General features: G+C 48.3%; 1 protein-coding gene across 2 annotated transcripts in view; it reads left to right on the top strand.

The window, feature by feature from the left end:
* Positions 1-10,904, top strand: part of LOC102565820 (uncharacterized) — a 65,117-nt gene extending 54,213 nt beyond the window's left edge. For both annotated transcript variants that reach the window (XM_059719818.1, XM_006264911.4), the window contains 6 exons: positions 797-941; positions 3,437-3,550; positions 4,121-4,265; positions 5,641-5,789; positions 7,397-7,536; positions 8,533-10,904. In XM_059719818.1, the coding sequence (XP_059575801.1) occupies positions 797-941; positions 3,437-3,550; positions 4,121-4,265; positions 5,641-5,789; positions 7,397-7,536; positions 8,533-8,654 (815 nt within the window). In that variant the 3' untranslated portion in view covers positions 8,655-10,904. The remainder of the gene's footprint in view (positions 1-796; positions 942-3,436; positions 3,551-4,120; positions 4,266-5,640; positions 5,790-7,396; positions 7,537-8,532) is intronic.
* Positions 10,905-13,443: the final 2,539 nt, after the last annotated feature.

The raw sequence follows: 13,443 nt of genomic DNA, 5'->3' as shown, positions 1-13,443 counted from the left end.
ACTAGACATTGAGCCATTGATTACTACTCTGAGTCTGATGCTCCAGCCAGTTTTCTATCCACCTTACAGTCCATTCATTAAGCTCATACTTCCTTAGGTTACCTGTGACAATGTTGTGGGAGACCATATCAAAAGCATTGCTAAAATCAAGGCACACCACATCCACTGGTGTCCCCACATCCACAGAGCCAGTGACCTTATCATAAAATGCAGTCAGGTTGGTCAGGCATGACTTGCCCCTGGTGGATCCATGCTGACTGTTCCTAATCACCTTTGTCTTCTCCAAGTGCTCAGAAATGGATTCTTTGAGGATCTGCTCCATGATTTTTCCAGGAACTGAGGTCAGGCTGACTGGTCTGTAGTTCCCTGGATCCTCCTTTTTCCCTTTCTTAAAGCTGGTCTTCTTCCATATATGCTAGTCTTCCTGAACATTGGAACGGTTTGTTCCTGCACTCTCAGCAAGGCTTCTTTAAAGTACAGCCAGCTCTCCTGAACTTCACTCCTAGCTTCCAGATATAGGTTTCAAGCACAACTGGCTTTTCTGGTTTTGTGTAATTGTAAATTCCTTCTTATCATGGCATTTCACACCTGTTCTTCATAACTTACGATAATTCATTAATTATTTTGTAAAAAACAAGCCCATTAGAGCCCAGACATCATTTCTCCAAGCATGTCCTGTGAGGTCTCATGGATTTATGTTGATGCAGTAAGATCCAGGGAGAATTGCAGGGTGTGGTGATTAGTAGTCTCTTCTGTGCTGTAACATGTTTTCCTGCAATAACTTTCCGTGCAACAGGTATATTCCACAATAGCGTCGGAAACATCTCAAACAAGTACAACACGGGCTTCACACCGGCTGGTGGGACCTTCCTCATTTGGAATGTTATCTTCCTCTGGCAGTTTGCTTGGCTGATTTATGCACTCTCAGGAATCTGCAGAAGGTATTTTTCTCCATAAAATCTGACTATGGGAGTCTTCCTCGTGCTCCACCATTGCTGAGTTGGGGCACCCATCTTTGAGGTGTCTAGTCAGAATGGAAGGTCAAGTCTCATGCATTGTGTCTACTATTTGATTATTTATTACCTGTACAGACTGAGCACTGCACAAGGCATAAGATCCAGACAAGACTTGCCCCAAAGTGTTTGTTGTTTAGACAAAATGTTAATGGAAGAAAGACTAGGAAACCCAGGGAAAGGAAAAAATAGAGTTGCTTGAAAATATATCTCAGCAGAAGAGTTGACTTCCTTCATGATGACATTATGGAAGCAGTGAGCCTATTGGTGGCGTAGAAAGGAAGAGAGTGTAGTTCATACAGGATAATCCCTTGCCCCTAAGCATCTATGTGGTACCCAGTTATGTAAGTACTACTGATTGACCCACTAGCTGCATGCACAGATGAGCACCGCTACCCAAAAGTACTTACCTGGAGTACTAGGGAATAACACTTTGTGTTCTCGCCTTACCAAAATCCATGGGGTCTGGCTCTGATCTCATAGAGGTGCCCATCAGGAAATCGAGAGTTACCCTGATGTAGAATGTGGTGGAAAAGGCCATGGTGTCATCTCCACTGAACTCAAGGGATAAGAATCACAAGATTCCTGAATCTTAGTTTACCGCATACCCTAGCCCCGGGGTGGGCAATTATTTGGGCTGGAGGGCCACTTAAGGAGTTTTGGTGAGCTGTTGCAGGCCGGGTCTGACCAGCCCACTCACCAAAGCTCACCAAAACTCCCCAAGTGTCCTGGGGCCTGGCTGTGTGCTGTCACCACGCAGTGATCCCAGCTCTGGCTCTGGGATCTCCATGGAGATCAGCCTGGGACCCCCACAGGCAGGGCACACTCAGCTAAGTGGATGGGGTGCAACCACGGGCAGGTGGAGAGCAGTATGTGGGAGCAGGATGGATGGGTGGGGCTGGGGCCAGGATCTAGGCATGGTGACAGTGTGGGGCCAGGGCCCAGAGTGGAGCCGCAATCCACTCCCTTCACACCCGTCTGCAAAACCGGTGCCCATCACAGAGACTTGCGGGCAGTGGATTGTGGCGCTGTCCGGGGCCCCAACCCCTCACCACCCCTAGATCTAGCCCCACCCACCTCTAGTCTCACCCCCATCCCACTTCTGGATGCTCCTCCCCACCTGCCCACAGCCCCATCCCATCTATGCAGCTGAGCATGCCCTGCCCATGCAGGTCCAAGGCCAGTCTCCATGGAGACCCTGCCTGCCCACTCCGTTTGGCACCCCTGGTGGTGGGTGTGGGATGGATGAGCCGGGCTGCCCAGGCAGTGGAGCTGGCTCCAATGGTGATGGTGACACAAGCAGTGGCAGCTGGAAGGAGCCACCGGGGCTGCTGGGAAGCAGAGTCTGGCTGCCACACTGCCCCAACCCCACTGTGCACCTGGGAGCAGTGGGGCTGGCTGCACACACCACAGCCACACACAACTGTGCCTGGGCCAGTGGGGCCACAGGACCTGCTGCAGGGCGGATAAAATCCCTTGGTGGGCTGGATCTGGCCCATGAGCCATATTTTGCCCACCCCTTCCCTAGCCAGTTCCTTGAGCAGTGTTTTGACTGGGCATATTGGATGCATCTACATGAGATGCTTAATGTGCTGAAGACTAATTTTACTCCGCGTTAGTGCAGTGGGCAAAACCCATGCTAATGCACTAATGTGTAGTAGAATAAATCTAGCATCCCCAAAAACCTGTTCAACTGCACTAATGTGCAGTAACACCAATTTACAGAGCATTGTAAATTGCAGGTACTAAACTTAATGCATCATAAATACGGGGCATTAATACCCATGTAGATGCACCCACAGTATATCAGCTAAATAGATTAGCTCAAGCGTGTAGAAAAATCTGAACAGAAAACTCAGCCTCCTGATTCTCATCAAGATGGCAGCCCCTTTACAGCTCCAGAGCAGTATAAAGAGTCCATAGTGTAAATGAGAATTAAGCCTTCTACCTCCAAATCTACCAACTGGTTGGTAGCAAGAATTGTTACTGGGAGCAGTCTTCAAACATAAAATGGTATGGTATTCTCCAGCCTAGCTAGCAGACAGATAAGAAAAAGTATGCCTATTACTGATCCCAATTTACGTCACAGTCAGAGAGGGAGGATACAGTAGGCATTGGTGCTACAGAGTGTGAGGACATTAGGGTTAACCATCAATGCTGATATTTTGCATATATGGGGGTATAGCTTCTGATAATAGCATGCAATGGTCTACCATGGTGTATTACGGTGATTGTAAAGCCACTGAGCCTGGTTCACCTCTCCCTGACACTAGTGCAATTGTATTCAAGCAGGCAAAACACAAACTCTATGTGAGTCACTCTAAGGGAGAGGAAAATCAGACCTGCAATGCTTGCTTCTTTTTCCCTGGTGGATCTGACACAGTCCATGCTGCTTTCTGAAAAAGCCCACTTTTCATCGACAGGAATGAACTTGGATGGGTCTATATGAAGCCAGATTTACTGCCGATATCCTTTTATCTGGTGTGGATACTGAACAACATCCTTATTGTTGGATGGCTCTTCCTGTGGGACCGAGAGTAAGTGACCTTTGCAACAGAGCTCCTCTAATCTTTGCACTAGATCTGACTCGCTGCTTATTACACATTTGTGTAATCCCAGAGAACAAAAGGTAGTCACTCAATTTAAAATTGCCTGGGGCAAGGCTAGGCAACCTTTATATAGTGTTGGCCTTGTGTAACATTTGCTTCTGGGCCATGAGCTATGACTAAGATCTTTACCAACCTGCCGGTCTTGCATATGTTGAATGCAAGTGGGAAAATTGAAGCTGTCATTTTGAATCACTTGTCATAAGTCTGGTCGCTCTTGTGGCCTTTGGATTACTCTTGTGACCGTAGTCATTTTCAAGGGCATAGTGCAGCAGAAATACAGGAAGGGGAATACTTCGCTGGCAGTCAGAGAAATGCAGCTCCTAAAATTCCTCTGTGAGATGTAGCATAAGTGGACTAGCTCTAGGTTAAGCCAAAACTGTGTTAAGGGTTGATTCATCCCTAGTTTGTTCTGATTACAAGAGAAAGGCCATGAGCTAGGACATCAGTTGAGCCAATATACAGTTAAGCTAAGACACTGTCCCATGTGTTTTCCTCTAGGTACCTCATCCCAGCCTTGGTTTTCCTGGCAGCCCTTACTTTGGCCAGTTACCTTTGTCTTTTCATTTCACACCGATCCTTGAGTATTCATGCTGCTTGGTTCCTAAAGTGTCACAAAGTAGATCTGTGGCTCATCCGCATTCTGGTATGTGACATTTGAGAGCTGTTACTTATTCATTGTTCTACCAAAGGTGCCAGAGTCCCAATATATGACCTCTGGAGTGTGAGAGTTGAAATCCTTCCTTCAGTGCTAACTCCCCTCAGTAGCATGCATACAGAGGCCTCTCGTAGTTCCCCTTCTGCTGACACAAGGGGAGTGAGACAGAAGAGGAGCAGGTCCTTCTCATGTTTTGAGTTGCTGCAGAATGATGCTTCACATTGAGATTGATAGTCCAGGTTGCCAAAAACTGGTTCGTAGTCCACTAGACTACTTATAAAAAAATGGCAAATGCAATCGAGAAAAACGTGCGTTGCTTGAGCACCTCCTTCCTTCTGCCTTTCACTTGGTATCTTATTCTGAAGGGAAATTATTTATTTCAAATGCTGAAAACACCAGCTGTTTGTGCCGGGTAAACTGCACAGAGGAAAAGAAGTGGAAAATATGCCTTCTCTTCCCCAGCTCACCCTCCACCCCTGTCAAACATTACTTGTTCAAGCTGAATTTTTCATGCCAGGTGCCTACCTCAGGCTGAATTATTCTGAAAGGTTCAGCAAAAGGAGCTCCAGGGCTGTCACCCAATCCCTTCCTCTCTACCTTGCTTCTGACCAAGAAACTCTACACCCTCCTCATCCTGCCCTGCACTGGCTCCCCTCCTAGCCCACAGCATTCTCCCTGAGTGCTTGATTCCCTTCTGTGCAGCTGGATTAGGGACAGGCATTGGAAAGTGGATCATTTCCGAAGCCACAGTCTGAGGATCAGGGAGGATTTCCAGGGAATCTGTGACATGAGGAATCTCTCCAGACTGCAGTTTTAAACTACGCCCCTGGAACTGCTTGCCACATATATACTTCCTTCTCAACCTGTGTCTCCAGCCCTGACAGAGTCAGGCATCAGAATTCACAATCCAGGAAGAGGTAGTAACAGTCCTACTGTGTATAGCCCAAATCATGCTCTATGCAACAAATGTGAAGGAAACAAACTGGATAGGGGTGGGTGCGGTGGGGTGGGGATCTGTACTGACCACTGGGATTGGAGCCTTCTCAGTCTGGCTGGGTAGCATTATGGGGGACTTCCAAGGGTGGTGGAGAGCTCTGCATAGTTTTAGATCCATTGCCCTCCCTTTTCCCCATAGACCCCTCTCTGTGAAGTGCTGATGGGACCTGTGTGAAACATAGAACTGGAAATACAGCTCCTGTGAAGCTAGGAGCAGGCTTCTTTCATCCTGCTCTTACCCTCATATGTTGTAGCAGAGCCATTTTAACCTCCCTTGGGGCATGAAGGGCTGGTAGGATCTGTGTTGGAGGAATACAGAGTGTTGGCTTCTTACCCTCAGTCAGTGTCTCATTGTACCCTGTGGTAGGTCCAAAATGGGATTGCACTGTATGCGACGTGGACTACCATAGCTACCCTGCTGAATTTTACTGTCGTGCTGGTCTATGAGGGAAACGTGTCCAATAAGACTGCAACTACCATCTCTCTGTGCATCCTTGCCATTAAACTACTCATATGGTAGGTGGCATGGTAGGTGCTCCTCCTCCCCACTTTGTAAGACCTCTTAGACAGTCCATCAGATGCTGCCTTTTACAATGAATTAACAGACTCCATCCCCGGAGAGGGTTCTCCCAGCATGGAGGCATCAGAGCAGCATGTAACCTACCCCTGGCAAGGCCCTGTGTTAGGAGTCATGGCAAAAGCTAGCATGTATGTGGCTTTTCTCACCCCATACCCCTTAGTCATCCCAGGAAACAGGCCACCGGGTTACCAGCAGCCTAGGGCCAGCCTGCCTCAAGGTTGGGGATAGTGTAAAAGTAGCTAAAAGTCCCCACAACTGTCTGGCTATAGTTCTGGGGCAGTGGCAATTTGGACCCAAGATAATACACTTCCTGTTTACATAGCACTTCTTCTCTGAGACCCCCAGGTTACACCCTTGTGAGGTAGGTTGGTGTGATCAGTTGGGACAGGTCCTGTGCAGGTGAGGAGCCAGATCCAGCAAAGTGAGAGTGATTTGGGGGGGGGGGGGGGGGGGGGGAGGCGGCTACACCTGCCCTGTAGGAGAGGAGGTGGCTGAGATATCATGCATGTAGGGGGCTGCCCTGTCTCCCACCTGAGCCCTTAGGAGTAGACACCAAACTGCAGCATTTGTTTCTTAGCCAGCCCCCGGTCATACCTCATTTCTAGTGAGCACCGACTATTTTGGGGAGCTATTCTGCACTGTTGTGACCTCTTCCACATAGCAAATGTTGTGTCCACATTGAGCTAGTGCAGTATTTTTCCTTTTACTGCTGGTGACTGGGGTTCATAGTGACTTAAACTAGGATAAATAAATAGAGAGTGATTCAAGCTCACACCCTTTGTGCTTCTATGCTTGCTATCTGGATCTTGCTAGTAAGTGGTTTCAGGGTCAGGCTGAGACATAAGGGTTTGCAGTATTTTCTGGATTAAGCAGAGGCCTCATTAGGCCATTAGATAACTGAACACAAAGGGAGCAGGGTAATTCAGCACAAAGCAGGGTTAGCTGGCAACCTCCTATTCACATTCTTTTCCAACAAAGACTGAATCTTGGTGTAAACAAGAATTTTCATAAAAGCATCTGCTTCAGACCAAAATGGTTTTGATTTTGTCTTTTCCTCAAAAAAAAATGAAAGCCAGAAAAACCAAACATTTCCATTGTGAAATGTTGCTGCTGTGCAGTCTATAGTCTGACCAGGGAACCAGGCCTAGAGAGGAGAATGGGAATGTGAAGCATTCACACTGCAACTCCCAGGAGGCCCCATAGTTCCATTTCTGAATGGACTTATTTTAGGTCTTAGCCAAAAATATTTCAGGTTTTGAAATTTCTGCAAAAAAAGGTAATTCCCCCCCCCCCGAATATTCTACGAAACAGTGAATTGTGATTTGTTTTTGTTTGCCTTTCCTCAGAAGACCCCACTTCACTTTTTCTTTTTGACAAGCCCCACATTAAGTTCATCTCTAGATCTGACCAGCAACAGAGATAGTCAAATCCAGACTGGGGATTGTTCAGAACTGTTCCCAACTGCTCCTTTTGGAAGTTACCTAGAAGAAAAAAACTGGCCACAAGGTGTGTTTATATGTTGCCACTTCTTTTTCCTTCCCAGGTTTTATGTTGAAAATTTCCTGCTGGACAAGTATGTGCGTTATAACCTCACCATTTACCCAGTGGTCATTATAGCCCTGATTGGCAGCGTGTGTAAGAACTATAGCCCTTCACCTCCAAACACCAACAGCATTTTTCTAGGTGAGTCATTTAATGTTTAAATTAATGTTATAAAAAGCGGCCCACTTAGCTCTCCTGAGTCTCTTGCATGTCCTTTCCTCAGTGTGTTTTCCATGCAGGCAGAAGGACCCTCCTGCTACAGGTGACCTTTGTAAAACATATAGGGACTTACTTTGAAAAGCAGGTTCCCTGCAAGTTGGAACAAGAGTTGTAGTGGGGATGATGTGGAGGATGACACTGGGAAGCTTCTAGGAAGCTCCACGTGCTTAGGGAATTTTGCAATAGCTCCAAGCACACCAGGCACCTCCAGGCTGTAAGCAACAACACTGAATACACAGTGCGCTTAAAATAAAGATCCAAGTTTCTGCAGTCCAAATGAAGTCCCTTTATTATTGCACAGAACTCTGTGCATGAAACAAAGTTAGGGACCAACCTAACTGTGGCGTTATTACTCTGGGGCCTTCTACTTTGGGGTTGAAACACAGACTAAAATCATTCCAATTAATTTTACATTGCAGCATATTTCAGCTCCCTCCAAGTCATCACCTCCTCAATACCCTGCATGCGTTTTTACCTTGCAAGTGGGATAGCGTATACCCTTGTGTTCTACAGGAGCTACTCCCCTCTCCTGGATTTTGCTGGGTGGGGAAGGCCAAATAAGACTTGGGAGGGCTGGAGAGTTCCCAGTTGCACAGATTCAGCTTCCATTCCACATCCCATGGAGGATGGGGGAGCTCAGATCACTTTGCTGGCATTACCTATTCCAGTAGTGTAACTAGAAGGTTTTTCTCCTCCTGACTGTCTCAGAGTAGTAAAATTTGTGCAAACTAGACCTTCCTCTGCCTGACAGCTGGATCTGAAACTTGCCCTGTAGATATTGTGAAGGAATGGTACTAGGACAATACTGGGGTTTATGTGGAGCTCTTTGTCAGTTTAACTCTTTGCCCAAATACCCCTATAAAGAGAAGTCACTAATTAGTTATGTTCTCACCCAGTAACATATTGTTTCTTTTGTAGTTGTGCTACTGGTGGCGGCTTGTGTTATCTTTGTCATTCGGCTGGGAATAGTCATATGGAGATGTTGCAAACGGCCTCTAGAACTTCTGGAACTACCATCGACTTCAGAGTCTACAGAGTGAAAGAGAAATGGAGACCTTATGGGGGATGGTTTCAAAGGCACAAATGGGAATTGGGCACCTAGTGTGCACTGGTATCCTCTCACAGTGCCCCTGCCCTAGTGCCTTTGCAACTCTCCTATGGAAGAGTGAATGAAACAAAGAGGATATTAAGGACAGTGCCATGATTGTATATGAGCATTCAGTAGTCTCTCACTTTCTCCTTCTGCTCTGACCAATTATACTTTCCCCAGCACCTTTCACTGGACCACTTTGTGCTTTGTTAAAGGGTATTTTAACTCTGTACCAGAGGAAGAGACAAAAACAACTCTCACAAAGGTACAGCCTCTATGGTGACTGGCTTCTGGCACTCGGGCACAGACAGTCTGAATAGGGCTCTCAACCAACAGGTGCCAGATCTGCATATACAGATCTATGCATAGTTTTACACTGAGGTTTTGGTTTCCCTTGATAAAATCATGGCTCTAATTAAGTCATCAGCCAATGGTGACAGAGGTGGGTAGCTGTGACAGGCCCAGGCCCCAGGGTAGGCACAACAGCTCCTGGTGGCTGCACGGCTCCTGCCCCCTTCTGGCCCCTCAGGGTACCCTCCCCTTCCTCTCATCTGCTATGCCTAGATGAGATTATTTGATTGTAAAAAGGCCCCAGGGTCCCAAAGTGAACATTCATCTGTCCTTCAGCCAGCAGGTCCCTCCTGGGCCCAGCTAATCCCAGGACTCAAGCACTAAGCAGGGCCCTCTTGGCCCTGCCCATGCCTCAGGGCACCAGTTGTCTTAATGGCTATTCATGGCCTCCTTCCACCCCTACAGACACACCCAGGCCTCACAGATGTCACTTGGTTGCCAGTTACTCCCTTGTATAGGCTTTGGCCTTCTTAGCCTTAGCCTATTGATTACTCTGGCTGTAGACTGGTAGCCAAGGTCCAGTGCTTCTGGCCTGGCCTTTCAGTCTCATCCCCTCGATGGCCTCAAGACACCTGTGTTGCAGGTGCAGCTACAGCTTAACCCCAAAGTGGGGGTTGAGGCCAAGGGCGGCCTCAAGCTGCCTGTGCCTTGCACCCTGCCTCTTGCAGGGCTCAAAACCTAGCATGTCCCTCAGGCACTCCTGTGGCTTCCTTTCCATCCCTTGCAGCCACATCCAGTCCTTCAGTATAAAACAAAACCAAACCAAAAAAACCCCATAAGCAGCAACTTCAGATTCATAGGCTCCCCTCTGCATTATCTGCCATTATAGTGCCAAGCTACCTCCCTACTGTCTGGCTGTCTCAGCCCTGGGAGTACCAGGCATGCTTGCAGTTCTCACTCCTCACCAGCCTGAGCTGGCAGGTGCTTCTCTCCCTGCACAGCCCCAGTGCCTCAGGGGCCCAGGTTTATATCCCCTGGCTCCTCCCCTTCCAGTTAGGTGATCTGCTGCCCAGCCACAGGTGCCCCCCTCAGCCTCCAGGGCAGCTTACTGCTGCTACTGTGGCTACTATAGCAGTGCCCTAGCTGCCCAAGCAGGGCTCTGCCTTACCAAACTATTGCTGGGCAGCTAACCCTGCAATAGGCACTTATAACATATGGGTTCCCTGGCTGCCTACTCCCCTGTATTCTTCCCCCATTTGGGCACATCCCTGCTGCTGCTTTTCCCTTAAATAATGGGAGTCCCTAGCTCCCTGTTACAATATTGCCACACACTTGACCTGATTCTGGTCAGGGCCAAGCACCCAGAAGTCCCACTGGAATCAGTGGTTGCTTGCTTAACTCCTTTCAAATTCAAGCGCTCCTCCCCTTCCAACGTGGCACAAGAAGAGCTACTCTAACACTTGAGCTTTACTTTTGCAGTATTGGTTTTAACATTCTGCATTCAATGTGCTTGGATTGTTAAAGCTACTTCAAAGATTTTAAGCATAGGCTTATCCCAGGCTTAAAGCGAACGAACGTACCTCAGGCAATGAGGGTCATATTCCCAGCTCTGCTATGGCTTTGCCAAGTGAGTTTAGCTACATGCATTAACTAACATCTTTGTGCCTTGGTTTTCTTCTGCCAGAAAAGGGACTAGAACACCTGGCCTGGTTGCTATTATTAGGGTCTGTAAAGCTGTTTGAGATCCTTAGGTGGGTGGCACTGTAAGAGTCTTTGCAAGGCTGCGCAAAGATGAGATCTATTAACATAACATGTTCATAACAACCAGTGCAATCTGTGCAGTGAAAATCCTATTTCTTTTCTTTCAGATCTTTTAAATAAAGCCTGTAGTTGCAGGACTTTCCCATTACATTTGCAGCTTGGTGTAACAAATCATTTATGGTCTACATACCTGCACTGGGAGTTAAGTGTTCAGGCCTGGTCCTGCAATAACGTCTGAGCTGAGCCCATAGGCGGATTAATGGATGGGCCAGCTGGACCCGGGCCCAGGGGCCACTAACAATCAGGGGGCCCTGAAATCCTCATCAGCAGGGAAGCAAAAGCTGTGGTTTTAACCTTAGCACTGTTTTTGTCTCCCAGCAGGGAGACAAAAATGGCACCAAGTTTAAATCCATGGCTTTTGCATTTGCTTCCCTGTGAGCCAGAAGCAAGGCCCCTCCACCAATGAGGCAGGGGAGGGGTGGCGGGGTGGGGCATATAAGGGTAGGGCTGGGGCCGGGCCGGGCCGGGCCGGGCCGGGAGTGCCGCATCAGAACCAGGGCCAGGGCCGGGGCCGGGGGCTGGGCTGGGCTGGGCTGGCCTGGGCTGGGCGGGTGGCAGTGGTGCTGGGGGGGCCTGCTGCAGTCAGTCAAGATTTCCATGGTGCATCTCAGTGGCAATGCATAGGGGTGCACAGGTGTGCATGTGCACCCCCTGAAAGCACTGGTACACATGCTGGCAGCCAGAGTTTCCTGCTTAGGCAACAGGCAGGGGGTGCAGGCAGGACAGCTGGTGCCCCCCCGAGAGTGCCGGCCAGGGAGTGGGAGTGCCAGGAGAAGCACTGCTGGCACTTCCAGGTGCACCCCTGGTCCTTCTGGGTGTGCTGCTGGCACTTCCAGGTCTATGCGATTGGCCGTGGGGGGACTCCCCCTCCCACCCACCGCCCATTACTAACTGGCCGCTGGGGGGAGGGGGGAGCAAATGTCTTCCCCCCCCCAACTCAGGAGGCACCAGTCACCCCAAAGCCTTAAGCACATGGGTAACTTGATAGCCCTCAGGAGTCTGCTAGCTGTGTGTGCAGGAAGTGACCTATCTGCTTACACTTCTGCTGTAATTCATTATTAGAGATATGGCAATAATGCTCTGGTTATGGATCAGGCTTCCATTGTACTAGGGGCTGCACAGACACAGAACAAAAAGACAGAGCTTGCAGTCTGTCTGCAGAGTGAGGTCTGCACTCTAATCAGAGGTGTGACTTCAGCCCATGTAGTCATATGTTAACTAGCTTCAGCCTCAGCTAGCTCAAGTAAGAATAGCGAAGCATCCCTGGGAGCACAGGGCCCTGTGTAAGCACTCAGAGGGTTAACCCATTCAGAACTTTGCCACCATGGTTACACTGCACATGTCATCTGAGCTTGCTAGATTAGGGTTGGTTCAGGTACCTCCACACATGCTGGCATCTCGTATCAAACTGCAGTGCACATGCTTGTGGTGTCTACACAGTGAAGTGAACTGCATAAGCAACACTAGTTAGCCTGGGTGCAGCCTTGCACTAATGCAGCTTAACTGCTTTTGTTTGCAAAGCTAGCTTCTACAGAGCTGGCTTGAGTATCTTTGTGTGACACTGCCTGACACCACATAGGTGTATCCTAACTACTTCCAATGTTGAGACCTCAGGGTGCATTTCTTACAAGAAAATGATGTGGTGGCAATTTAAAATAACAGAAGGCAACATGGAATCTGATAAAGAATGAAAGGTGACCATGGGCCTGATAGTATAAATGGAAGGACATGTGATAGGGCAAGGTAACCAACTTTAGTTTTGTTCTTTTAATGCTAAATTATGGTAGTCTTTGCTGTACATACAGCACAAGCCTGGTGGGGTAGGATGGTATGATTGCATGCGTTCTCCAACTGCCATAGAGACTCTAATGTTTTGGCTCTGTGTGACATCTGGCTTGTGGGGGTGTAATCTGCAAGAAGCAGCTACACCTTAAAAATATATTCAGGAGGTTCAGGTAGAGGAGACACTTCCTGGTGAACAGTACCACAGATAGGTGGCATCCAGTTTTTGCAAAACCAGACTCCTCTGAAGCCAGATTTGGGCTAGAGAGTCTTTAGTCCTTGTTCCCTTGTGCAGGCTACATGCACTCTAGGTTATAGCATGGGGAAACAAGCTCTACAAACTCTCAGTCTCCTCCCACAGCTGTGCCTGGGGCAACACAGCTACGGGCTGCCCTGGCTCAGGGCAGATGGAAAGGTCAGTGGTGTAAGGGAGTGGCTAGGTATTAGGCAGCAGTGATTTCATTTGCTGCCTCACCACCCCCATGGTCTTGTGGCTGCCAGCCTTTTATCTGTACCCTCCCAAGTCAGTGCCCAGGGCAGTTACCCTAGTCACTTCAGCCTAGTTATGCCACTAGAAAAAGTGACCCTGTTGTGTCAGTGATCTTGTTGTCTCTAAACATTTCATGTTGATTAGTTTTATCATGAAGAGGCAAGAGTATACCAGGCCAAGATGTGGCCCCCCTTTTCTGGTCACATCTAATAAGAGCATCTTTGTGTGTGTGGAACCACGGCATAAGGGTTAAAATTGTTGACAACTCAGACTTCCACTTCCATAGCATCTTTGGCAGCATGAACCAAGTCCCAGTTCATTTGCTCTGGAGTAGCCTAGGTCCCAAAGAAGGGGC

Source organism: Alligator mississippiensis, chromosome 1 (assembly GCF_030867095.1).
Source record: "Alligator mississippiensis isolate rAllMis1 chromosome 1, rAllMis1, whole genome shotgun sequence".
Classification (NCBI taxonomy): Eukaryota; Metazoa; Chordata; order Crocodylia; family Alligatoridae; genus Alligator; species Alligator mississippiensis.
This window is presented reverse-complemented; position numbering and strand designations above follow the sequence as displayed.